Source organism: Nilaparvata lugens, chromosome 7, assembly GCF_014356525.2.
Source record: "Nilaparvata lugens isolate BPH chromosome 7, ASM1435652v1, whole genome shotgun sequence".
In the NCBI taxonomy this organism is placed as follows: domain Eukaryota; kingdom Metazoa; phylum Arthropoda; class Insecta; order Hemiptera; family Delphacidae; genus Nilaparvata; species Nilaparvata lugens.
Genome location: NC_052510.1, coordinates 56,523,827 through 56,545,513, shown reverse-complemented (window position 1 = coordinate 56,545,513; position 21,687 = coordinate 56,523,827). Strand labels below are relative to the sequence as shown.

The following is a 21,687-nucleotide window of genomic DNA, read 5'->3' as shown; positions in this document are numbered from 1 at the left end:
TAATATAATTTGTATTTAAAAAACCTTGAAGAAAATCATATCAAAATTGCATTGATTTTTGTACAATATTTTCATATGTGAGATATATTTATATAAAAATAGGATATTATCTCAAGAAAAAAACTCAATTGAATTGCTATCGATAGATTAATATATCAATGTAGTCAAGTCGACATCTCGAGATCGACGCTCGATGTTCGGCAAGTTGTCTTTTGAGGTTATGTCTTAATGTCTGTGTTGTCTGAGTCTGAGGAATAATGTTTTTTAATAGGTTACTTCTTTTTAATAATAGTCACTAAGTTTATATTGTTTTTCTGTCAATGGTGTCTATTCGATTATTTTAATTGTTTGAACTGATCCACTGCAATGACTATCGCAGAGTATATATCGGCGCTGTCACAGAATCCATATTTTGGAGCTGGATTTGGTCTCTTTGGTGTTGGAGCCGGGGCTGCTATTCTGAGAAAAAGTTATCAACAAGGAATAGTTCTTTTTAGACGAAGTTACATGATCACATTGGAAGTTCCATGTCGTGATAAAAGTTATCAATGGCTCTTGCAGTGGATCACTGAGAAAGGTGCTAGAAAGACTCAACATTTAAGTGTAGAAACAAGTTTTGAACAACACGACTCTGGACATATAAAAACAAAATATGACTTTATACCAAGCGTGGGAACACATTACTTCAAGTAAGTTATTATATTCATTTTTTTGTCTTTATAATTTTTATTCCACTGGATGATTTTCCTTTAGTATTCATAACTTATGTCTAGTCTACACGCTGGCCCAGCCTAGTATGTAGGCCTAAGCTTGGCCGCGATGGTCTTGCTATCCACATTGCAATGTGACCAGTGCCCCATCAAGGCCAGCAACATATCCTAGATAGAGATAAAACTAACTAAACTGAACACCATAAAAAAGTAACGCAATAATTTTTATTATTTATAATTAGACATATAGAAACTCACAGAAAAACAACAGAGCAGACAACAAAAAAGAGAACAGCACGCATTAGTTGACATAGTGTGGATGGATGGTTTGCTAGTGCTGGCCTGGGTCGCCGTCAACCTGTCTCCCCGACAACTAAGCTTGCAATTTTGACCACAGGCGTCAGCCGATCCCCTGGCATGAATACCATTGCCGTGAACTGGTCTCCCCGACAGCTGATCCCCTACTGGAACAAAGGAGCTTGGTTGTCGCCGACAACCAAGCTCCACACACGCTGACGACAAATAAGCTCTCCGCCAGCCGATCCCCTGCTGGATATGAGGGGTCTGGTTGTCGTGATCGTACCCGACAACCAAGCTCCTCGATCCCCTATTGGGCATTGAAACCAGCTTGAAGCGGGCGGGGAAGTAGTAGCCTACAATCTACTTATGACATGTTAATCTTATTGAATTGGGAAGGATTTTCAGAATGAGTGTACGTCTCACAAATGATTCCTGTATGTATGTAAATAGCTAATATATATGTAAGTACGTACAGGAGCATCTCAAGGGCCAAGGGTGCTATGGACGAATTGTAACAATATATGTTAGCCTACCAGTATTTATAGTCATGCCACTAAATAAGTTGAAAGCTGAACAGAATTCAATAAACTTCACTTCGCTTCACTCGCTTATTATTTTGAAATATAGCTCTTGGATAAGAGCTTAAAAATATGAACCAATTAGTTACGTAAGCTGAACCTCTTAATGAAGTAGGTAATTAAGTAAGTAGTAATTTTGACAGGAGAATTCTAATAAAAAACTTGAATCATTGTGGATAAAAAATATCTCTCTCCGATGGTTTAAGAGTTACTTTCACAATCGACAGCAATCAGTATGCATAAATGGTGAAAATAGTGATAAAGAGAATGTTGATTATGGGGTAGTCCAGGGAAGCACCCTTGGGCCATTAGGCTATTCCTAATCCATATCAACAATCTGTCAAAATTAGCAGTTGAAAGTGAGTTGTATCTGTTTGCTGATGACACAGCACTAGTGTCTACTGGGAACACTTGGGAGGAGGCCTAAATGAGTGCTTCAATTGATTTGTCAAAAATAAAGAACTGGTTTGATCACAATAGCCTTACAGTAAATGTGGAAAAAACAAAGTTTATGCCAATAGTTACAAGAAATCAAGCTGATCCAGGCTCACTAATACTAACGATGCATTCTTGTAATAATCCCAGGTCTGCTGGATGTAATTGTAGTATGATTGAGCGCGTTGATCATTACAAATACCTGGGCGTTGTCTTGGATTCCAAGATGAGTTGGGTACAACATGTCCAGTGTGCTAAGAATAGGCTCAGAAAGCTGCTTTAGAGTTTAGTAATGTTGTGAGTGTGGATCAGTGCAAAGTAGTTCACTTTGCCTATGTCCAATCTCTAATACTATATGGAATTCTAGCTTGGGGAGGGGCTTCCTCCTCAGTCATTGAGCCTCTTGCAGTCACCCAAAGATCAATTATAAAATAGTATATTTCGCACCTAGAGCAGAAAATGAGATTTTTCCAGCTCGAAATCGGTTTTCAAGTCCGAGGCCGTAGGCCGAGGACTAGAAAAGATTGAGAGCTGGAAAAACATTTTTGCCCGTGGTGCGAACGATATTTTTCGCCACACTACAGGTATTGCTGACAAAATAAATAAAGAATACAAAATAAAGAATACTCGTTAAGCTATCGTACCTATCTCTTGATTTTAGTGGTAGAAGATTTGCAGTCAGGATTTCAGATTCTTTTAAAATTTCACTTGGAATACCACAGTCATCTTCAAGCATTTTTGAAAATTCGGAATGCACTAATCAACAATAAATAATTGAATAAAACTGGTTGCGAAGCGAATTAGTTTGATTCGAAACTGGAACTAAAATCATGGCGACTTCAGCTTATTATGAAAGTGGACACTCGCCCGATCTAGCGGATGACTTATTAATAATAATTAGCGCGTTGTTTCCAGCCATAAGCGGCTGGAAAAGAGACAACTTTCTGGCCTAGACCGGAAAAGAAACCCTTTTCTGACGTCGTCTGCAAACAAGGTCTTTCAGATCTACGTAGGGACTGGAAAACAGCTGCTTTCTGTGCAGTGTGGCGAAAACAATTTTAAAGAGAGACTTTAGATACCCAACAATACAATTGTTTATCAAATTTTTCCGTACTGAATGTTAGACAACTTTTTATTAAATCTTTGTTGATCCACATCAAAAAATACAAAACTGAACTCCTGGGAGAAACAGTTAACCATAGCTACTCAACTCGCCACAGATCCAATTACAGCTTTGAGATACCTCAGCTGACTCACGGCTCTGAATTGACAAATCCTTCATACCTGGCCCATATCTTGTACAGAAATGTGCCAGGGGTGATTAGGGAAGCAGAGGCATTTAGTTTGGTAGTGTTTAGGAAGAGGGTGGACAGGTGGCTGTACCAGATTGGTTGGGAAGCTTCAGAAGAACTACTCCAATCTCGTTATGCTTGGTGACCAACACGACTTCAAGGTTTCCAGACAATTGATTGGTATTTATTTTATCATTGATATAACCGATTTGACTGTTTTGCCTTTCTGGTTTATGCTTTTTTTCATTCTTTCTACTGAGAATTTTAGGAATCCCTGCCACTGCGGTCTTCAATAAAATATTGTTTTTTCTTCTTTATTTATTCTTTTAATCAATCAATGTATTGAGTATACTTATTCCTACATACTCATTCTTAAATATACATCAGCACAATATATTATCTATTTTATAATCAGAATATTAATAATACATCCATAATATAAGTGTATTCTCTATTATTTACTTCTATGAGCAGATTAAGATTATTATGTATAAAGTGGAACTCCCCCCCCCTACACACAGATGGATAGTCTAGTAGGGGGATTCCAAAATATGTTGTATATTGTATTTCTTATACGTGTATTATGTTTTTCTGGAAATAAACTGAATTGAATTGAATTGAAGTTTGAACTATTGGTTCTTGAAAAATGTGATGAATGACTGGTAAAACCAGGCGTGATTTGAGGACTATTTCAAAATCCGTCAAGTGAATGCATCGCTCCTCGCAAGTTCACGACAACCAAGCTCCTCTTTCAGGAGCTCGGTTGACGCCGTTAACCAATCCCCTCGAAAGTGGTTTTAGAAGGAGCTCGGCTGACGGGGTGCTTGGTTGGCGCGTTCCCGCTGGCCTTCATAGGCCTTCGTTAGCCATCGCTCCAATTTTTGTCAAAACAACGTCAGCCAAGAGAAGCAAGACAGTGATGTGGATGGTAGACCACTCATCCACACTCTGGCACTGGTCGTCATTTGTACGCATTGGGCCAGCATATGGATGCGGCATTACTATGTTTCAGAAAGGGCCACTCAACCCCTTGAGTTTATTACTACCGTACTTGAAATGTTCTTCCCTTAGTCATTATAATTTCAAGTATAGTCTTCCAATTCTCATTCGACTGTATCAGTGAATTTCAAATATCTATCTCAATTCTTTTTAAATGAAATAAATGCTTTGACTGAAGATATTGCTTTATACACCGTGATTCAAAAAGAATACCACAACTTTGAAAATCTGTATTTAATCAAGGAAACATAATAGAAACTTGGATTATAATCAAAATGAAGAGTATTAAAATAAGTTTTCCCCACTAGAAAACAAGATCACAAATGTTCAATGTGACCCCCTCCAGACACTCGAGTGATATCAATACGATACGCGAACTCGTTGCACACCCTCAGTAGCATATCGGGCGTAACAGTTTGTATAGCTGCTGTTATTTCTTGTTCGAGCTCCTCAATGTTAGCTGGTAGAGGCGGTCGATACACCTTATCTTTAACTTACCCCCATAGAAAAAAATCGCAGGGGGTGAGGTCAGGGCTTCTTGGAGGCCAGTGATGAAGTGCTCTGTCTCGAGCTGCTTGGCGGCCGATCCATTGCCTCGGATAGTTTTCATTCAAATAGGCACGGACAGGTGAGTGCCAATGGGGTGGTGTTCCATCCTGCTGGAATATGAAACTGAAAAAAACTTCAGAACTTTCTCGAATCGATGACAGATAGTGCTCCACTTTCCGTTTATTCTTTGCAGAGTTATCAATTTTCAAAGTTGTGGTATTCTTTTTGAATCAAAAGGTGTATTGTAGTTACCTCATCCTTATTTGTATATCTTCTTGCAGATGGTAACTCTAAACTCATTTTTTATTTTATTTTATTTTTTCAAAGGGTGATGTCCACATGAGCTCAAGGGTTGTGCGTGGCTAATAAGGTGAATGATAATAATTAGAGATGAGTTGCTACTGTTTTAGGTGGGCTCCGAACCACTGGGAAGCGATTTTACAACTTATGAATCATATTCAGAAGAGTTGGCTCAAGAGGTCACTCTCCCAACGGGAGTAGTAGGCGCATGATTGATTCTTTTATCAAAGCGATCAGCTCATAAATGTGACCATTGAGTTAAACCGCTCCCCAAAAATATATATAAATATCATAAATTCATATTTAAATTTATTCATTGGAAATGATCTCATTCATTCTATTATCTCTTCCAGTTCGTGTGACCGTAGCTGCGTTTTTAGTACCTATTATTGCTGGTAAAAACAAAAAAATCGTGTGCAAAATTGGTGTAAATTTGCATTTTTTATGCCAAATATGACTAAAATTTGTAATTTTCCTCAATCTCCTTCGTATAATCTGATAATTTTGCTTGTTTCAGCTACGGAGGACATTGGATCAAAATTGACAGGGTTAGAGAGCAACAGACTATAGATCTACATATGGGCATCCCTTTTGAAACGGTTACAATGACTTCATTTGGAAGAAACAAGAGTGTTTTCTTCAACATCTTAGAAGAAGGTGATTCATTGAGACTACTTTAACTCACTTAATTCCTCTTGGAACTGAAAATTCCAAATCAAATTATTGATTTATCAATTTAGATTGATTGCTATCGTAAGCTTACTCTACTGGTTACTAAGACTTCCCTCATTCAGTTTTTTGGAAACTCCAAATCAAATCATTGATTTATCAATTTAGAGTGATTGCTATTTCAAGTTTACTCTACTGTAAGGCTTCCCTTATTCGCTTTTTGGAAACTCCAAATCAAATCATTGATTTATCAATTTAGAGTGATTGCTATTTCAAGTTTACTCTACTGTAAGGCTTCCCTCATATAGTTTTTAAAAATCCAAATAAAATCGTTGATTTATCAATCTAGATCGATTGCTATTGTAAGCCTACTCTACTGTAAAGGCTTCTCTCATTCAGTTTTTTAGGATACTGAACTACAGTAACTATATTAAGAATGGGTAATATAGTTACTGTACACTGAACCCCCAAATATTAGTATAGTAAAGGTTTCTTAGTTTGAGCATATTGAGCAGCATATGAATCCAATTTCCAATACTATCAAATCCATTGAGAGCCGAGAGTGCTTCACCCATACATTCAAGCAACAATACCTCATTGAGTGGATCATTTTAATTCAGTTTTGCCTGAGACAAATGATACTATACCAGGGACTAATGATACCATTAAATACCTCTACTCTATGGTTTTATGATACCAGAGACTAATGATAACATTTTAATATCTCTACTCTATGGTTTTACTTTGTAAGTGATTATTCGAGAATTGAGAGTAACTGATGTATTTCTGTTTTTATACATTATGTACAGGATGTTTAAAAAAGAACTCCCTAGTTTTAGGTATAAATTTAATGTGTAAATCAATGGAAAACTTCATCAACAAGTACATAAAATGAAAGAGAGAATCTTCAAGTTTTGTTCAACATCAGTACACAGTCACTTCAACATGGGATCCATTTGTTGCCCTGCACACGTCGAGACGATATTCAAGCTCTCGCCATGTATTCACCAACATATCAGGTGTAACTGTCCCAACCGCCGTCGCGATTCTTTCCCGTAAATGGTTTATGTCACGGATTTTTTCACTGTACACAACATTTTTTATGTGTCCCCAAAAGAGAAAGTCCAGAGGGGGTTAGTCCGGGCTTCGTAGTGGCCAAGCAATTGGGCGAGCTCTCCCTATCCACCTTCCCGGAAAGCGAGTGTCAACTGAAGGAACTGTTCCCTGGCGCCGTCTTAAGGTCAAGCAGGTCTGCCAACTGCAGGGGGGCAAAACTTGGACAGTTGCTGAATCAAACACTACAAACTAGAATAGTGTATATCACTTTTTACAGATTCTATGATACATCAAAACTAGGGAGTTCTTTTTCAAACAATCTGTATTGTACAGTGTGCATGAGAGTTGAGATCAATTACCTGTTCATAAAAAATATATACAGTCTTGTTTGGAAACAGTTCAGCCCTAGAACAACTACAAGTAATTCTCCATTATTAATGCACTATCTCTTTTACCTTGAATTGAATCATGCTACTATCTCTTTTACCTTGAATTGAATCATGCTACTATCTCTTTTACCTTGAATTGAATCATGCTACTATCTCTTTTACCTTGAATTGAATCATGCTACTATCTCTTTTACCTTGAATTGAATCATGCTACTATCTCTTTTACCTTGAATTGAATCATGCTACTATCTCTTTTACCTTGAATTGAATCATGCTACTATCTCTTTTACCTTGAATTGAATCATGCTACTATCTCTTTTACCTTGAATTGAATCATGCTACTATCTCTTTTACCTTGAATTGAATCATGCTACTATCTCTTTTACCTTGAATTGAATCATGCTACTATCTCTTTTACCTTGAATTGAATCATGCTACTATCTCTTTTACCTTGAATTGAATCATGCTACTATCTCTTTTACCTTGAATTGAATCATGCTACTATCTCTTTTACCTTGAATTGAATCATGCTACTATCTCTTTTACCTTGAATTGAATCATGCTACTATCTCTTTTACCTTGAATTGAATCATGCTACTATCTCTTTTACCTTGAATTGAATCATGCTACTATCTCTTTTACCTTGAATTGAATCATGCTACTATCTCTTTTACCTTGAATTGAATCATGCTACTATCTCTTTTACCTTGAATTGAATCATGCTACTATCTCTTTTACCTTGAATTGAATCATGCTACTATCTCTTTTACCTTGAATTGAATCATGCTACTATCTCTTTTACCTTGAATTGAATCATGCTACTATCTCTTTTACCTTGAATTGAATCATGCTACTATCTCTTTTACCTTGAATTGAATCATGCTACTATCTCTTTTACCTTGAATTGAATCATGCTACTATCTCTTTTACCTTGAATTGAATCATGCTACTATCTCTTTTACCTTGAATTGAATCATGCTACTATCTCTTTTACCTTGAATTGAATCATGCTACTATCTCTTTTACCTTGAATTGAATCATGCTACTATCTCTTTTACCTTGAATTGAATCATGCTACTATCTCTTTTACCTTGAATTGAATCATGCTACTATCTCTTTTACCTTGAATTGAATCATGCTACTATCTCTTTTACCTTGAATTGAATCATGCTACTATCTCTTTTACCTTGAATTGAATCATGCTACTATCTCTTTTACCTTGAATTGAATCATGCTACTATCTCTTTTACCTTGAATTGAATCATGCTACTATCTCTTTTACCTTGAATTGAATCATGCTACTATCTCTTTTACCTTGAATTGAATCATGCTACTATCTCTTTTACCTTGAATTGAATCATGCTACTATCTCTTTTACCTTGAATTGAATCATGCTACTATCTCTTTTACCTTGAATTGAATCATGCTACTATCTCTTTTACCTTGAATTGAATCATGCTACTATCTCTTTTACCTTGAATTGAATCATGCTACTATCTCTTTTACCTTGAATTGAATCATGCTACTATCTCTTTTACCTTGAATTGAATCATGCTACTATCTCTTTTACCTTGAATTGAATCATGCTACTATCTCTTTTACCTTGAATTGAATCATGCTACTATCTCTTTTACCTTGAATTGAATCATGCTACTATCTCTTTTACCTTGAATTGAATCATGCTACTATCTCTTTTACCTTGAATTGAATCATGCTACTATCTCTTTTACCTTGAATTGAATCATGCTACTATCTCTTTTACCTTGAATTGAATCATGCTACTATCTCTTTTATTTTTTATTCATCTTCTATTTATGACCAATCAGAGCTTGAAAAATGACCCTCTTTTGTGAAATATATGTAAAAGATTTAAATCATACTCAATGAGCTCTTGTTATGCAATGGTTTGATTCTTTTCTCTATGAGTAAAATCAATAATTTTCTATGTTTCAATTCTATCATCTGATCCTTTCATGAGATTATATCATTTTTATTGATTCATACAATAAGTACATCATAAGAATGATAGCGAGAGAAAAATAAGGTAACCTTGTGCTATTCCTCTCCCAAATTTAGATAAGGTTGCACATAGTCTGATATAGGTTCTCTTGTAGTTGCTGTTTTCAGTCCTTAATTATTTTCACGATGTAGATTTTCAAATTTAGAAGTTTCAAAACCAAACATAAATAGTTATTTGTATATCTAGAGTGAAAAGTATGACTTTTTTTCCCTGTGGGAAAAAGTTTGAAGCCCGAGGCAAAGCCGAGGGCAGCAATTTTCCTTAGGGAGAAAAAGTATTTTTCGCTCGTGATGTACACAACATTTTTCCTCCATCTACATTTTTTTATAGAAACTGCAAATAAAATCATTCTAATAACTTACGTATTGGTGACAATGATTCCTAACAACATAACCTAAATCTAAAACCTAAAAACCGGTCGTCTGATTGGCACTGCCGATTGCGCTATCTATCGGCAGAAGTTGTAACAATTATATCAGCTGAGCTGCTACCAAAAATGGCTGACTCCAGATCACGCGGTTCAGATTTGAATTGCAGATCAAAAATATTTGTTGGCTGGTATTTTGAATAGAATAAAATATTTTAAAAATTGTGTAAATTTTCATCGTCTACTAATATTAAGATTATAATAATTATCATACAAACATATATTTCATGAGTTAATCAAATTTCTGGTTGTGGTATTGAATTCAGTTGACTCAATGACAGACACCTCTATGTGCCTCTATTATGCTTTCTCATCTGAGCTTCTGACCTTCTAACCTATTACAATATAAGTTTCAAAATAGAGATGCTCCCCATGTTATTTAAATGGAGTCACTTTTACTCCCTAGGGAGTTTTTCTGTTTTTTACTATCGAGAGCGAAAAAGTGACACTTTAGTATTAGGTTTCAGGGAGTAAAGTAAGTACTTTAGACAGTAGGTGGAGGAAAAATATATTTCACATTATTATCACTAAAAAAGAAAATATTTAAAATATTAAAGAAATAATTCTGAAAGCCCAAAAAAATCAAACTTAAATTTGTTGATAAATTTTCTCAGGAGTTCCTTACCGCAGGGGCTACCTCCTTCACGGACCTCCAGGTTGCGGCAAATCGTCCTTCATCACAGCCCTAGCAGGTGAACTGGAGTATGGCATTTGTGTGATGAATCTGAGCGATCGAAGCTTATCGGACGACAGACTCAATCACTTGCTTAGCATAGCGCCGCATAACACTATCATCCTACTAGAAGACATTGATTCCGCATTTGTTAGCAGGGAAGATACGAAGAAAGGTAGGGAGATGTTTACTATAGTGAGGTTCACGTTATAATGGTAGTATTTGATTAATTTAATGCTGGTGTTGCTATCCTTGTATCTCATTCAACAAATCAGATAGCGCTCTCCTTCTCTAACTCTGCAAAGTTGCAGAACTCCACACAACAATGTAAAGATAAAATTAATTGGCAAAAATAGTTGATCTCATTCATGATAATCTATTATTTAATCACTGAGAATAAAATATAATTGATTATTATATAAAAGAATGAACAGTTAATATTACATTCGATATCAGGTACATGTATCAGCTATCGTCTATAGAAGGCTTGTCTATAAGTTCAATTTATAGTAAAACAGTGATAATTTTTCTGTTTTTGCTGAAACTTTGCGGCTCTGACCTAGTTTGTAGTAAAACGTTTAATATAGAATAACAAATTTAAAAAAAAAAAAAAAAAATTAAGAAGCAACCAGTTTCAGGAGCTTACTCCATTTTCAAGTTTTTAAAAATGATTTGTTATTACAAAAAAAAATACCCTTTATTTAACCTCACCCTTTACCCTTTTTCCCCTTTTATTCGTTTATTTATAAGTTGTGTTGTGATAAAATGAAAAGGAACTTGTCAATTTTTGTTGTGCTCCAATCCCTCCATCAATACAAAGGAAAATCAGATACAGAATATTATCAAGCATTACAGTATTGAACAAACAAACATAATACTTTCTTTCTTCTTTCTTTATCCGGCGCTACAGCCCTAGGTGAGCTCTGGCCTCCTTCACAACACGCCTCCATTCTTCTCTGTTCATGGCTCTTTCTTTCCATCCTCTCACCCTCATCTTTCTCATCACTTGGTCCACCCACCTGTTTCTTGGCCTACCTTTTTTCGTCTGCTGTGCAACTTGCTATTGAAACGAACATAATACACGTAGTGAAATTGCTGTGCGCAGGGATACATACATTCAAACTGTTGTGAAGATTGATTAAAAATTCACATTTTTGTTTTTGATGGTTTGTGAAATCTGGAATAAGCATTGAAGCTGTGGGACACTCGAATAGAATAGAATCCATCAAGTTTTAACACTAATGATAGGCATTGCAGAGTTGTTAATGAATAAATAAATAAAAGACTAGAACAGAATTGTTCTTCACCATGTAGAAAACCAATAGATGTTGTTACTTTGATAAGTTTGCTGATATTCGTTTTGATTGTTTCAGTTGCGAGTGCCTACGAGGGGTTAAACAGAGTTACTTTTAGTGGTCTTCTTAATTGTTTGGACGGCGTTGCATCGGCAGAAGCTCGTATACTTTTCATGACTACTAACTACATTGAACGGTAGGTTATAATGTATTTTTTATGTTAACTTAAATCCATGACAGCTAATTGATAGGCAAATTTACTTACTTCACATTGAAAGTTAGTTTGTACTTTTCTGTTGGTGAGTTTCAGAGAGTGAAACATAAATAATATTTTGGCTCGGATGTGCAAAAGCCTGTTAAATTTTAATAATAATTAAATGCCACAAGAATCAATCAGATAATACTTTTTTATTAAAATAAGTCTTCTCCGATTGGTTCTTATGGCATTTAATCAGGATTAAAATTTAACAGGTTTTTGTGCAACTGAGGCATTATGTTTATTCCAATTTCAAAAAATATTTATATGACTTCCAAATTATTCAATGGTAATAATATTCAAGTCTTAATCAATGCTTTTTGAAATTGAAATTTATTTTTAAAACTGACAGTCGTATAAACAAAATAACATTTCAATTTTCTAATGAGAATTTCTTTTTTCATTTATCTACTTCTTGATATCATACTTCTTCTTCTATAGATATAAATGTACTACATCCCTTTATTCTAAATGAATAATTTGTCACCTTTCAATTCTTTCTTCCACATTCTCAATAACAATATTATCACTTACTTTTAACTTGGTAACCATTCTATGGTCTCATTCAATGACTGTAAGTAATCCGCTGAGAAATTCAGAGAATTATTTTGTTATTGAGAAGTTTTCAAAATGAAATGTGTAAGGAAACAAAGAAATCTGTGATCAGCTTTTAGAAGAAAAAATATTTTATTCATCAGATCGAGTATCATCTTTCACTGTGAAAGTTAATTGAAGTCAAAAGATCGATTTCATGATCAGAATCTAGATTCATCTAAATTTTATTCCAAAATTGAAGCTCTGGTATAAGTACACTGACAACGTATTTTCGGGATCATTCCTATTAAATTGTACAGTCATTAGAAACGATGTGACAAATCCATAAAGCGATTGAATTGCATAAACGAAAATTTCTAATTAATTATGATGATTAATTTATTATCCAAAATGGAATCGCACACAAGTCTGCTTTTTGCCACATTTGTTACTGTAGTATAAATAGACCTATTATTTCAATGCAAATCATTGTGCTGCGACACCTGAAAATTTATACAATAACGAATACTCTATTGCTATTGAATATAATTTTGTGGGGTCTATTAAAAACCTAACATACTATCGACAATCTCACGAAATTATCAAATTTGAAGGGTTTATTAATGCTAATGCATGATATTGATTGGGAGGATTTACACATTACAAAGAGGCTCAAAAAAGATCTCAGCCATGACATTCTCAATGTTTCATAAATTTAGTTCAGCTATTATAAAAAGTATATTTCTAGATCGTGGTAATAAGTTTCTGTATATTGTATCACTGAATATGGATATGATAATATTTTATACATAAAGTAATAGTGGAATTTCAATTGATATTCCATATCAATTGATATCATACCAATTGATATCAAACCATTCTCTTGGTTTGATCCAGTTTTTGCATGAAGTTACATTTAGCTAGCTCTTCATCTTTCTCTGGATGCTAGTTTTCTCTCTCTATCTCGCATTTGTAATAGTTGTTTCGATATCCTGATGTCCTATCTTATGAAAGTGTATAATATTGTATAAGTCTCATTAAATTTATTCAAGTCTCATGTTCTCCCGTTTTCTCGACTCCTTTCTTTTCGTAAGAATACGGTCGAATTTTTATCATCAACCAGCCTTTTTTTGTATGTTCACTTGTCTTATTTTTCTCGTGCACACTTGTTTCTCTGCTTGAAGCCATCCAATGATTTTCTGCATGCTTTTATCTACACAGCTGCATGAAATTATAATCTCAAATTGTTGAATTTACCAGTAAAATCTTGCTTATTTCTAGTCTGCACGATCTATTCAATTTTTCTTTCTTGGCTCTTCTAATTTCAGTTTATCTTGGTTGTTTGTCTATCTCTAAAAATCTTCAATATTATGATAATGATTTGACTTGATAATGGCATTATGTAGCCGAAGCATGTCGTGACTGCAAAATTTTAAAAAAGGGTATTCAGATTTCTACTTTTATTTATATTCAAAACTAGCCCTAAGGAAATAAGACAATCTTCAAGATTGCATGCTTCTGAATTTTTTCCGTAATTTCTCTCAAAAGTAATGTTCAGGCCTACATTCAGGCCTGTAGGTAATTAAATGCATTACCTATTTCTGCAGTCATGCACGTCTCACTTAAATGCATGAATTTGATTGGCCAATGACTTATAATTTCGCATAAAAATGAGTTTTTCTCATAAAATTTCTGTTTTTTAGATTGGACCCCGCTCTTGTTAGACCAGGAAGGGTGGATGTAAAAGAGTTCATAGGCCATTGTACCACTGAGCAAATCGAAAGGATGTTCGTAAAATTCTATCTTCCCGAAAACTCTCATCTAGCGAAGGAATTTTCGGAAAAAGTCAGCCAACATAAAAAACCAGTTTCACCTGCTCTACTGCAAGGGTTTTTCATGCTTTACAAAGATAATCCTACGAAAATGGTGGAAAATTATCAAAACTTATGGACTCAATAGTTATAATATTGTTAGTCAGTGTGAAATGTACAGTACAAATGTCTTGTATATAATAGGAATTTGATATAAGTATTATTTATTCAGTTGTTTGAATAAACAGAAACAGTTATTTCGACTTGATTTCTTTATCATTCATACAAGCTGGTGTACATACTCTACAGAGACTTGAGGCATAGAGAATTGATAGCATAAGAAGATGCTATCTTCTGAAAAAAAAACATATGAATAATACATGGTATAAATACATAAATACATGGTATAGGTAGTTAATGTTTTAAATGTCAATCTGATTTTCTTTAAAAGTAAAGCCGATTGCTATCAACTACTGTCTTTTATAACTGTTTTGGCCGGTTGGGAGTGTAAGAATGGCACAGTATGAGATACTACCTTCACATTAAAGTGCCACTAGGACTATAAGCTTCAGTTAACAGTGAAATTTAGAATATAAACGCATTTCGACGATATATCATGAGAATATAATATTCCATCGTATACTATGGGATATCGATAACTGGAGCTGCTTGTGAAAGAAATGAATGTAGATTATCAACTTTATCGAACGTATTTAAAGGAAATATGTATTAAGAGCGTAATGCGCGACTCTATCGCTCGCGCAAAACAGTTATCACGCGTCGCGAAGCGGAGCGTGATAATTTTGCAAGAGCGATAAAGAAGCATTACGCGCGAATTACATACAAAATTTTTTCTACAACCGCCCAAACCTGTTAAATTACTTATATCGGCGGAGTTACAATTACCGACTTTTTAGGTTAAGATCTGACTTTTTGGCGAGCTGCTTACCATCAGCTGATTACCGAGCGTAAAAAAACTCTTCTGCGCATGCGCAAATGAATCAGCGAGCGTAAAGAAAATCTACTGCGCATGCGCGGATGGTTAGCGAACGAAAAAGTAGATTCTCCTCAGAAATAAGCTGTTTTACGAGGAGAATTGAGTATGTAAAATCTTTCTTTACGCGCAGTTGTAGAAAAAGGTATATTTATCAGGCTTTTGATGAATGATAAACAGCTCAAGTAGTGTAGCAGAATCTAAAAAAGAATATATCGAATAATCCAAAACATACATCGAGCTAACCCTAGGGTAGTTACCATGGGGTATCTTCTCATGCTATTTTTGCTCTATGCTTAAGGCAAACGCATATAGCAACAGACGAATCTATGCAGACAGACTGAGGAAATCAGGAAAAAACCCTCCCCAGGTTTTCGAATGTTGCAATCCAACACATACGCCCGTTTGTCTGCAAATGTCTGATCACATCTGCATGCAGAGATTCGATTATCTCTCTCCTTCTGTCTACAAACGTCTGTATGTTGCTGTGCGCCTTTGCCTTAAAAGGCACATTTTTAGAATAGCGATTCATGATCATTTTGGGCTTGATTAAAGAAGGGTTGATTTTATTATAGTTCTGATGAATAGGAGCCTTAGGATATCATTGAGTGTATTGAAATGTTCTACATCAGAATCGAGCATTTTCATTCGAATTGATTACATGTTTGTTACAGACTAATGTAAGCAAATCTAGAAGGATTTCCAATGCTGCTGTTTTTTTAAACCAACATTTCAAACCTTAAGGCTAGTTCTTCAGTGGACTACAGAAAAGCCTTGAAATCTAAAATTGAATTGAAAATCCCTTAATTTGTGTACTTAATTGCATTTTAACTTTAGAAACTGAATGATTTAAATGTGAATACCATATTTCATTTCATTTCATTTATTCATAGACAATAGATACAATGCAGGTAAAAACAACAGGCATTCGCCCAAAACTGCTTTAATATTGGAGAATCAGGTATTTTATTATTTTCAAAAAAAGGGGACAGTACTATAATTTTATTTTATAAATGAAAATAAGTAGCCCTAATATTATACATTATAAGAAAAACATAGTAATATATGTCCAAATAAGGAAATATTGATTTATCACAGAAATCGTGTTATAATTTGAAGTTATTGATAAACACTAGCAATGCTAATGTTCATGAAATATTTGCAAGATTCTTCTGTAATCTCAACTACTCTTGATTACCGCCTGGTGAATCATTGCCACCGTAATTTATTGCATGATAATGTCAAGTTGGGTTACAGTCGTAATCTATATCCACATCAATATTGACAAAACGATTAGACGAATTAATTATTCTATCCGACAGTTGAGCCACTGTTGACCAGCTTACTATTTGGCCAATACTCAATTTGGCACTAGAATTTGTGTATTAACAGTTAGTTATTAATAAAAATCCGATTGTGTATTAAGGGGTCACAAGAGGTCAACACTCATAAAAGAATATCTGAGTTTTCAATTTGAGAGTTACAGACAAGTCTGTGAGTAACTCAATTTTGAGCAAGTCTTCAACGTTGAACTCATACTTGAGAGAAGAGGAATGATTTAATGAGCATGGAACTAAAAGAATAAGTGAATGATGACAACTAATTGGGTTTCAGAAGTCAGTTGCAATCCACACAATGTCTGTCTACTTGAGACAGTAGAGCTCTAATGAAGACATCTTATTAGCATGAGGACAAAGCTTAGACAGGTTGTGAATGACAGTTGACAGCATTTAAAGATGAAAGATTGGAGTGAGTAAGAGGTAAGAGGAGAGAGAAAAACGAACTCAACAGTAGAAGAGTAGTCCTTCTAACGGCAATCAACCTATTCACTGGTTTCGAAAACCATGGGAAATTAGTTTTATTGACCGAGCGAAGTGAAGTCTAAGATTCAAGTCGACGGTTTGACATTTCTCTTAATGTTTGAATGTTTATATGTTGCGCATTTAAGGCGAAACGCGGTAATAGATTTTCATGAAATTTGACAGGTATGTTCCTTTTTTAATTGCGCGTCGACGTATATACAAGGTTTTTGGAAATTTTGCATTTCAAGGATAATATAAAAGGAAAAAGGAGCCTCCTTCATACGCCAATATTAGAGTAAAAATCAGACTATAGAATTATTCATCATAAATCAGCTGACAAGTGATTACACAGATGTGTGGAGAAGCCAGTCTATTGCTGTATTTCCATAAGGTCTATAGTTCCAATCAGGTACTTGTGGATGAGAATACTGCGTGAGGTCTACTGTTCACAGAACTACTAGTAACTTTAAATCAGGCACTTTCCAAACTATAGGTCATAAAGAAACCATGAGCTAAACCGCAAATGGATTATGTTAGTCATAATAAAGTGATTTCCTCTCATATTTGATAATAATTAGTTGCAATAGGTAATGGATAAAAAGACTAAATATTGTCCAACCACAGATTTTCATGATGACAGTAATATAGTATTTTTATTCGGTATGGAACTACCACAATATCATAATCTTTACAACTACTCAGTAAGTTGCAATGAAGCTCATAGCCTACCTGATTCTCCAATATGGTAAATCACATTTAAATAATTCAGTTTCTACAGTTTCTGTAATTAAAATGCAATAAAGTTTTTTACTTTTGTATTTACAGTGAAAAGCTATCTTATAACAGAATTAGGAATTTGTGGCAGTTGTTTGTACACCAGCATAACTGAAGACGTTTTGCGCCACGTTTTGGGGACCTTTTTACTGGTGACATTTTTCAAAGTATACTTAGATTTGGATGCTATCAAGCACTCTATAGTGAGGTCCACGTTATAATGGCAGTGTGTGATTTGCAATGGTGTTGCTATCCTTGTTTATCATTCAACAAAGCAGATAGCGCTATCTCTTTCACGCATTGCGATGTTGCCACATCGTTTATCAACAGTTTAGAAATTCAACTAATTGACAAGATGTTTAATCTCAATCATAAAAATTTATTATGAAATCTCTAAAAAATATATCTCTGGTCAGCAGTACAAAGGTGTTAAGTCAAAAAATCTGATTTTCCAGTAGAGAGGAAAGAAGATATCAAAAAATTCTAACACAAGACTTGAAACACATTAAATTTCAAAGTTAACACATTATATTCGTTTTTATCCACAGTTCTGAATGGTACTGATACATTTAATCAATATCAGATAGAATTTGATATTTATTCAAATTTTATGACTTAAGCTGTTGAGAGCATCCTTATTTGATGAATGATTGTTGACCTATGTCTAAAATACCAGATTCCTTGCATATAGATTAGATCAGGTAAATTGATCAAAATACTCTTTCAGATGAAAAATATATTTATTTGATTTGAAATATTACTTAGTTTAATAAAAAAATAAATCAATTATTATTCTCTTCATCAATATTTACATCTCGCAGGTCTGGATCTATATCACAAGCCAGTGAAGCATGGGTTGTCAGACTCCTGTAAAATTCGTGGAATAGAGGTGGAATCAGAGGCAAAAGATCGTTTTTCTTCTCCAAACTAATTGGTAAAATCCCGTTGTAGGATTTTTACATGTAAATGACATAATGTTTTTCCCCCTTCTCTTGAAATTTATTCTTTTGAATGGTACATTTTCCCCTAAACTCTCTTTGTAACGCACAATACCCACTTCAGACTTCACATACTGGAACCATAGTATGTTGCGCCAGAGAAATTGTTCATTCTCATCGTTTCTTTTCTTGAGAACTAAACCCTCTTTCAACAACTGGGAAAAGCTGAAAAAATGATCCTGCTTCATTTCGTGTACCACAAATGGATTCTTCTTTCCACATGACCGTACCAACTGGTAACAGTCATGTGGGTGGTAAATTGGTACCTGGGTCTTCTTCTTTCGTTTTTCAATGATTGAAAGATCAACATCACATTCCATGGAACTAGAAATTTATGGTTGATTGTATGGATGTGTGGGAAATCAGATACAGCCTTCATAAACATGACAGATACGTGTGAGTTTTTATTTGCTGAATACATTAGGGTTTGCTGATGACTATCAAATTGTCATTTTATTCCATTCTATGAATACTTAGCCAGAATGCAACTCCTCACGCATGTTAATAAAAAATTGAGTCAAACTCAAATTTTCGATAAATCAGTCTAACCTCTTAAGAGAATCTTCTGCTGCTTCCATACAAACTGGAAGCATGACAAATAATTGAAAACTTGATGTAATCAAATCTTGAAGAATTTAAAATTGATCTATAACCACCCTCGGTTAAGCAAGAATCTATATGCAAAATTTTCAAGTTAATCATTCTAGTAGTTCTGACGTGATAATGCGTCAAACATAATTTCCCTATACTTTACACATGTATAGGCTACATTTATAATCCAGTTCTTTCCTTTATTATAGTATAGAAGATGATACATGGATGGATGATCATTGTTATTTTACTAAAAGATAGAATAAGTTGAATAGTTTCCCTTTCAGAGGGAGTTTTGACAACCCACAAAACTCATTTTTCATTTGAAGATATAACGAAAAGGTGCATATGACCTTATTTTTTTGCTCAGCTTGCCAAAATACCCCTCATTCCAATATTAAAATTTTCGACTGACTGTACAGTGAGTCAGTCATTCTATCAGGGGCACGAATAATTTTGAAATTTTAATTATATAAAAATGGAAGAATATAATTTCTTTATGTTAATAACAACACCTTCATTCAAAGACATATTAACTGCATGCGTTTTCATATTGCCGATACAGCATTGATGAAACTGTAAACGTTTATTTAGCACTTTGTCTCAAAAATTTCTAGCTGAAAAATTAATAATCCATGCCACGTGTAGGACTAAACAGTGCATCAGGAAAACGAAGTTTCAAAACTGTATGTTTTTCAGGTAGAAAGCAATATAGAAACAGATGTTCCTTTTTTAATTTCGACCATACGATTTGGTGATTTTTTAATGAAATTGAATGCACCATTAATGAAATTTAAACATTAATTTTGAAAATTCTAGAAGGAAAATTAAAATTTGGGCTTCTAGGTGCACGAGATTAATATTTTTAGAATCTATGTGCAAAATTTGGAGATCTAAATCATTCCCGTTTTTCCGGTATGCAATCCACAAGTTGACATGTTTTGATGCGAACTAATGAACCCTAGTCACTCTTATTATATAGAAATAATTAATCAAAAACAAATCAATTCCACACAGTCATGTTTTCCAAGTGTCCAATGTTCAATGCTCAATCTGTGTTATGCCATTGCCAGTATGATAATTTTAAAAACGTGTCAGTGTAAGTCACAAGTAAGATTTAAGTACCAAAAGGTGGAACGCGAGTGGTGCGATATGAATGCCATATGTTGACTTGAGACTTTTGTACCACAATGGGAAATTCATCACAGATGATACCAATGTTATAAGTCAACTTAAGACATTTGTACCATCCTGTGAAATTCCTTTATATCATGATGTGAGATGTGACTAAAATACCATCATTAATAACTCAGGTAATATTCATAGTAGACTTATGCCGTTTGTACCATCTGAAAGCAAATTTTTTTCTACATTTTCCTATTGACATAACTCATTTTGACCAAAAATTGACTTAACACCTTTGTACTGCCGACCAGAGAGATATATTCTCTTGACAAATAAGAAATGATTAACTATTTTCAACAATAATGAACAGTTAAATTAATGAGATATACCAGTATCAGCTGTTTGGGTGGCATGGCTGAGATCTGGCATCCCTTTTCTCCCATCTTCCTACACTGCCAATATAACATGGACCTCACTATAAATGCTGACAGTATGGAATGGAAGGATATATGATATAATAAATATGTTCATATTATGAACATTGATGTTCATTTGGACGATACTTGTAGAATATTAGAAATAAATAAGTCTCAAAGATTAATACTCAACGTGTGTAATCTCTATTAAAACATGTAGGATCGAGTGAATTCCAATCAACAAACTATTAAATATTATAACTGATTTATGTCATCTGTTGTGAACCTTTCCGCGAATCGCTGCTCTACTGTTTAAGTGAACATATGATGATGTTGATAACGCTGATGATGTTGTTGTTGATTATGATGATGATGATGTTGTTTATGATGATGATGATGATGATGATGATGATGATGATGATGATGATGACGATGATGCTGCTGCTGCTGATGATGATGATGTTGATGTTGAAGATAACGCTGATGATCATGATGATGATGATGATTTGTTGATTATGATATCTGAGAGACAGCGAAGGGTCGCGTAGGGTGATAATTTGGTGTGAAGGGTCATGGATTTCCGTTGGGTGAGAAGAGGAGGTCGGCGAATAAGGGTGGCTAGTTATTCTCACCCAGGTGGATAAAGTTGGTAGCAGTGTGTAATAAGGGCGGTAAGGGTTGCTAGTCACTATGA

At 34.5% G+C, this 21,687-nt stretch overlaps 1 protein-coding gene across 1 annotated transcript; it reads left to right on the top strand.

Annotated features, from left to right (window-relative positions):
• Positions 1–200: 200 nt before the first annotated feature.
• On the top strand, positions 201–14,561 carry LOC111054792 (mitochondrial chaperone BCS1). The gene is given in 5 exon segments (XM_039433225.1): positions 201–689; positions 5,681–5,820; positions 10,135–10,572; positions 11,771–11,888; positions 14,186–14,561. Coding segments are annotated over 5 exon segments (1,275 nt in total). The 5' UTR covers positions 201–366; the 3' UTR covers positions 14,442–14,561.
• The last annotated feature ends 7,126 nt before the right edge of the window (positions 14,562–21,687 follow it).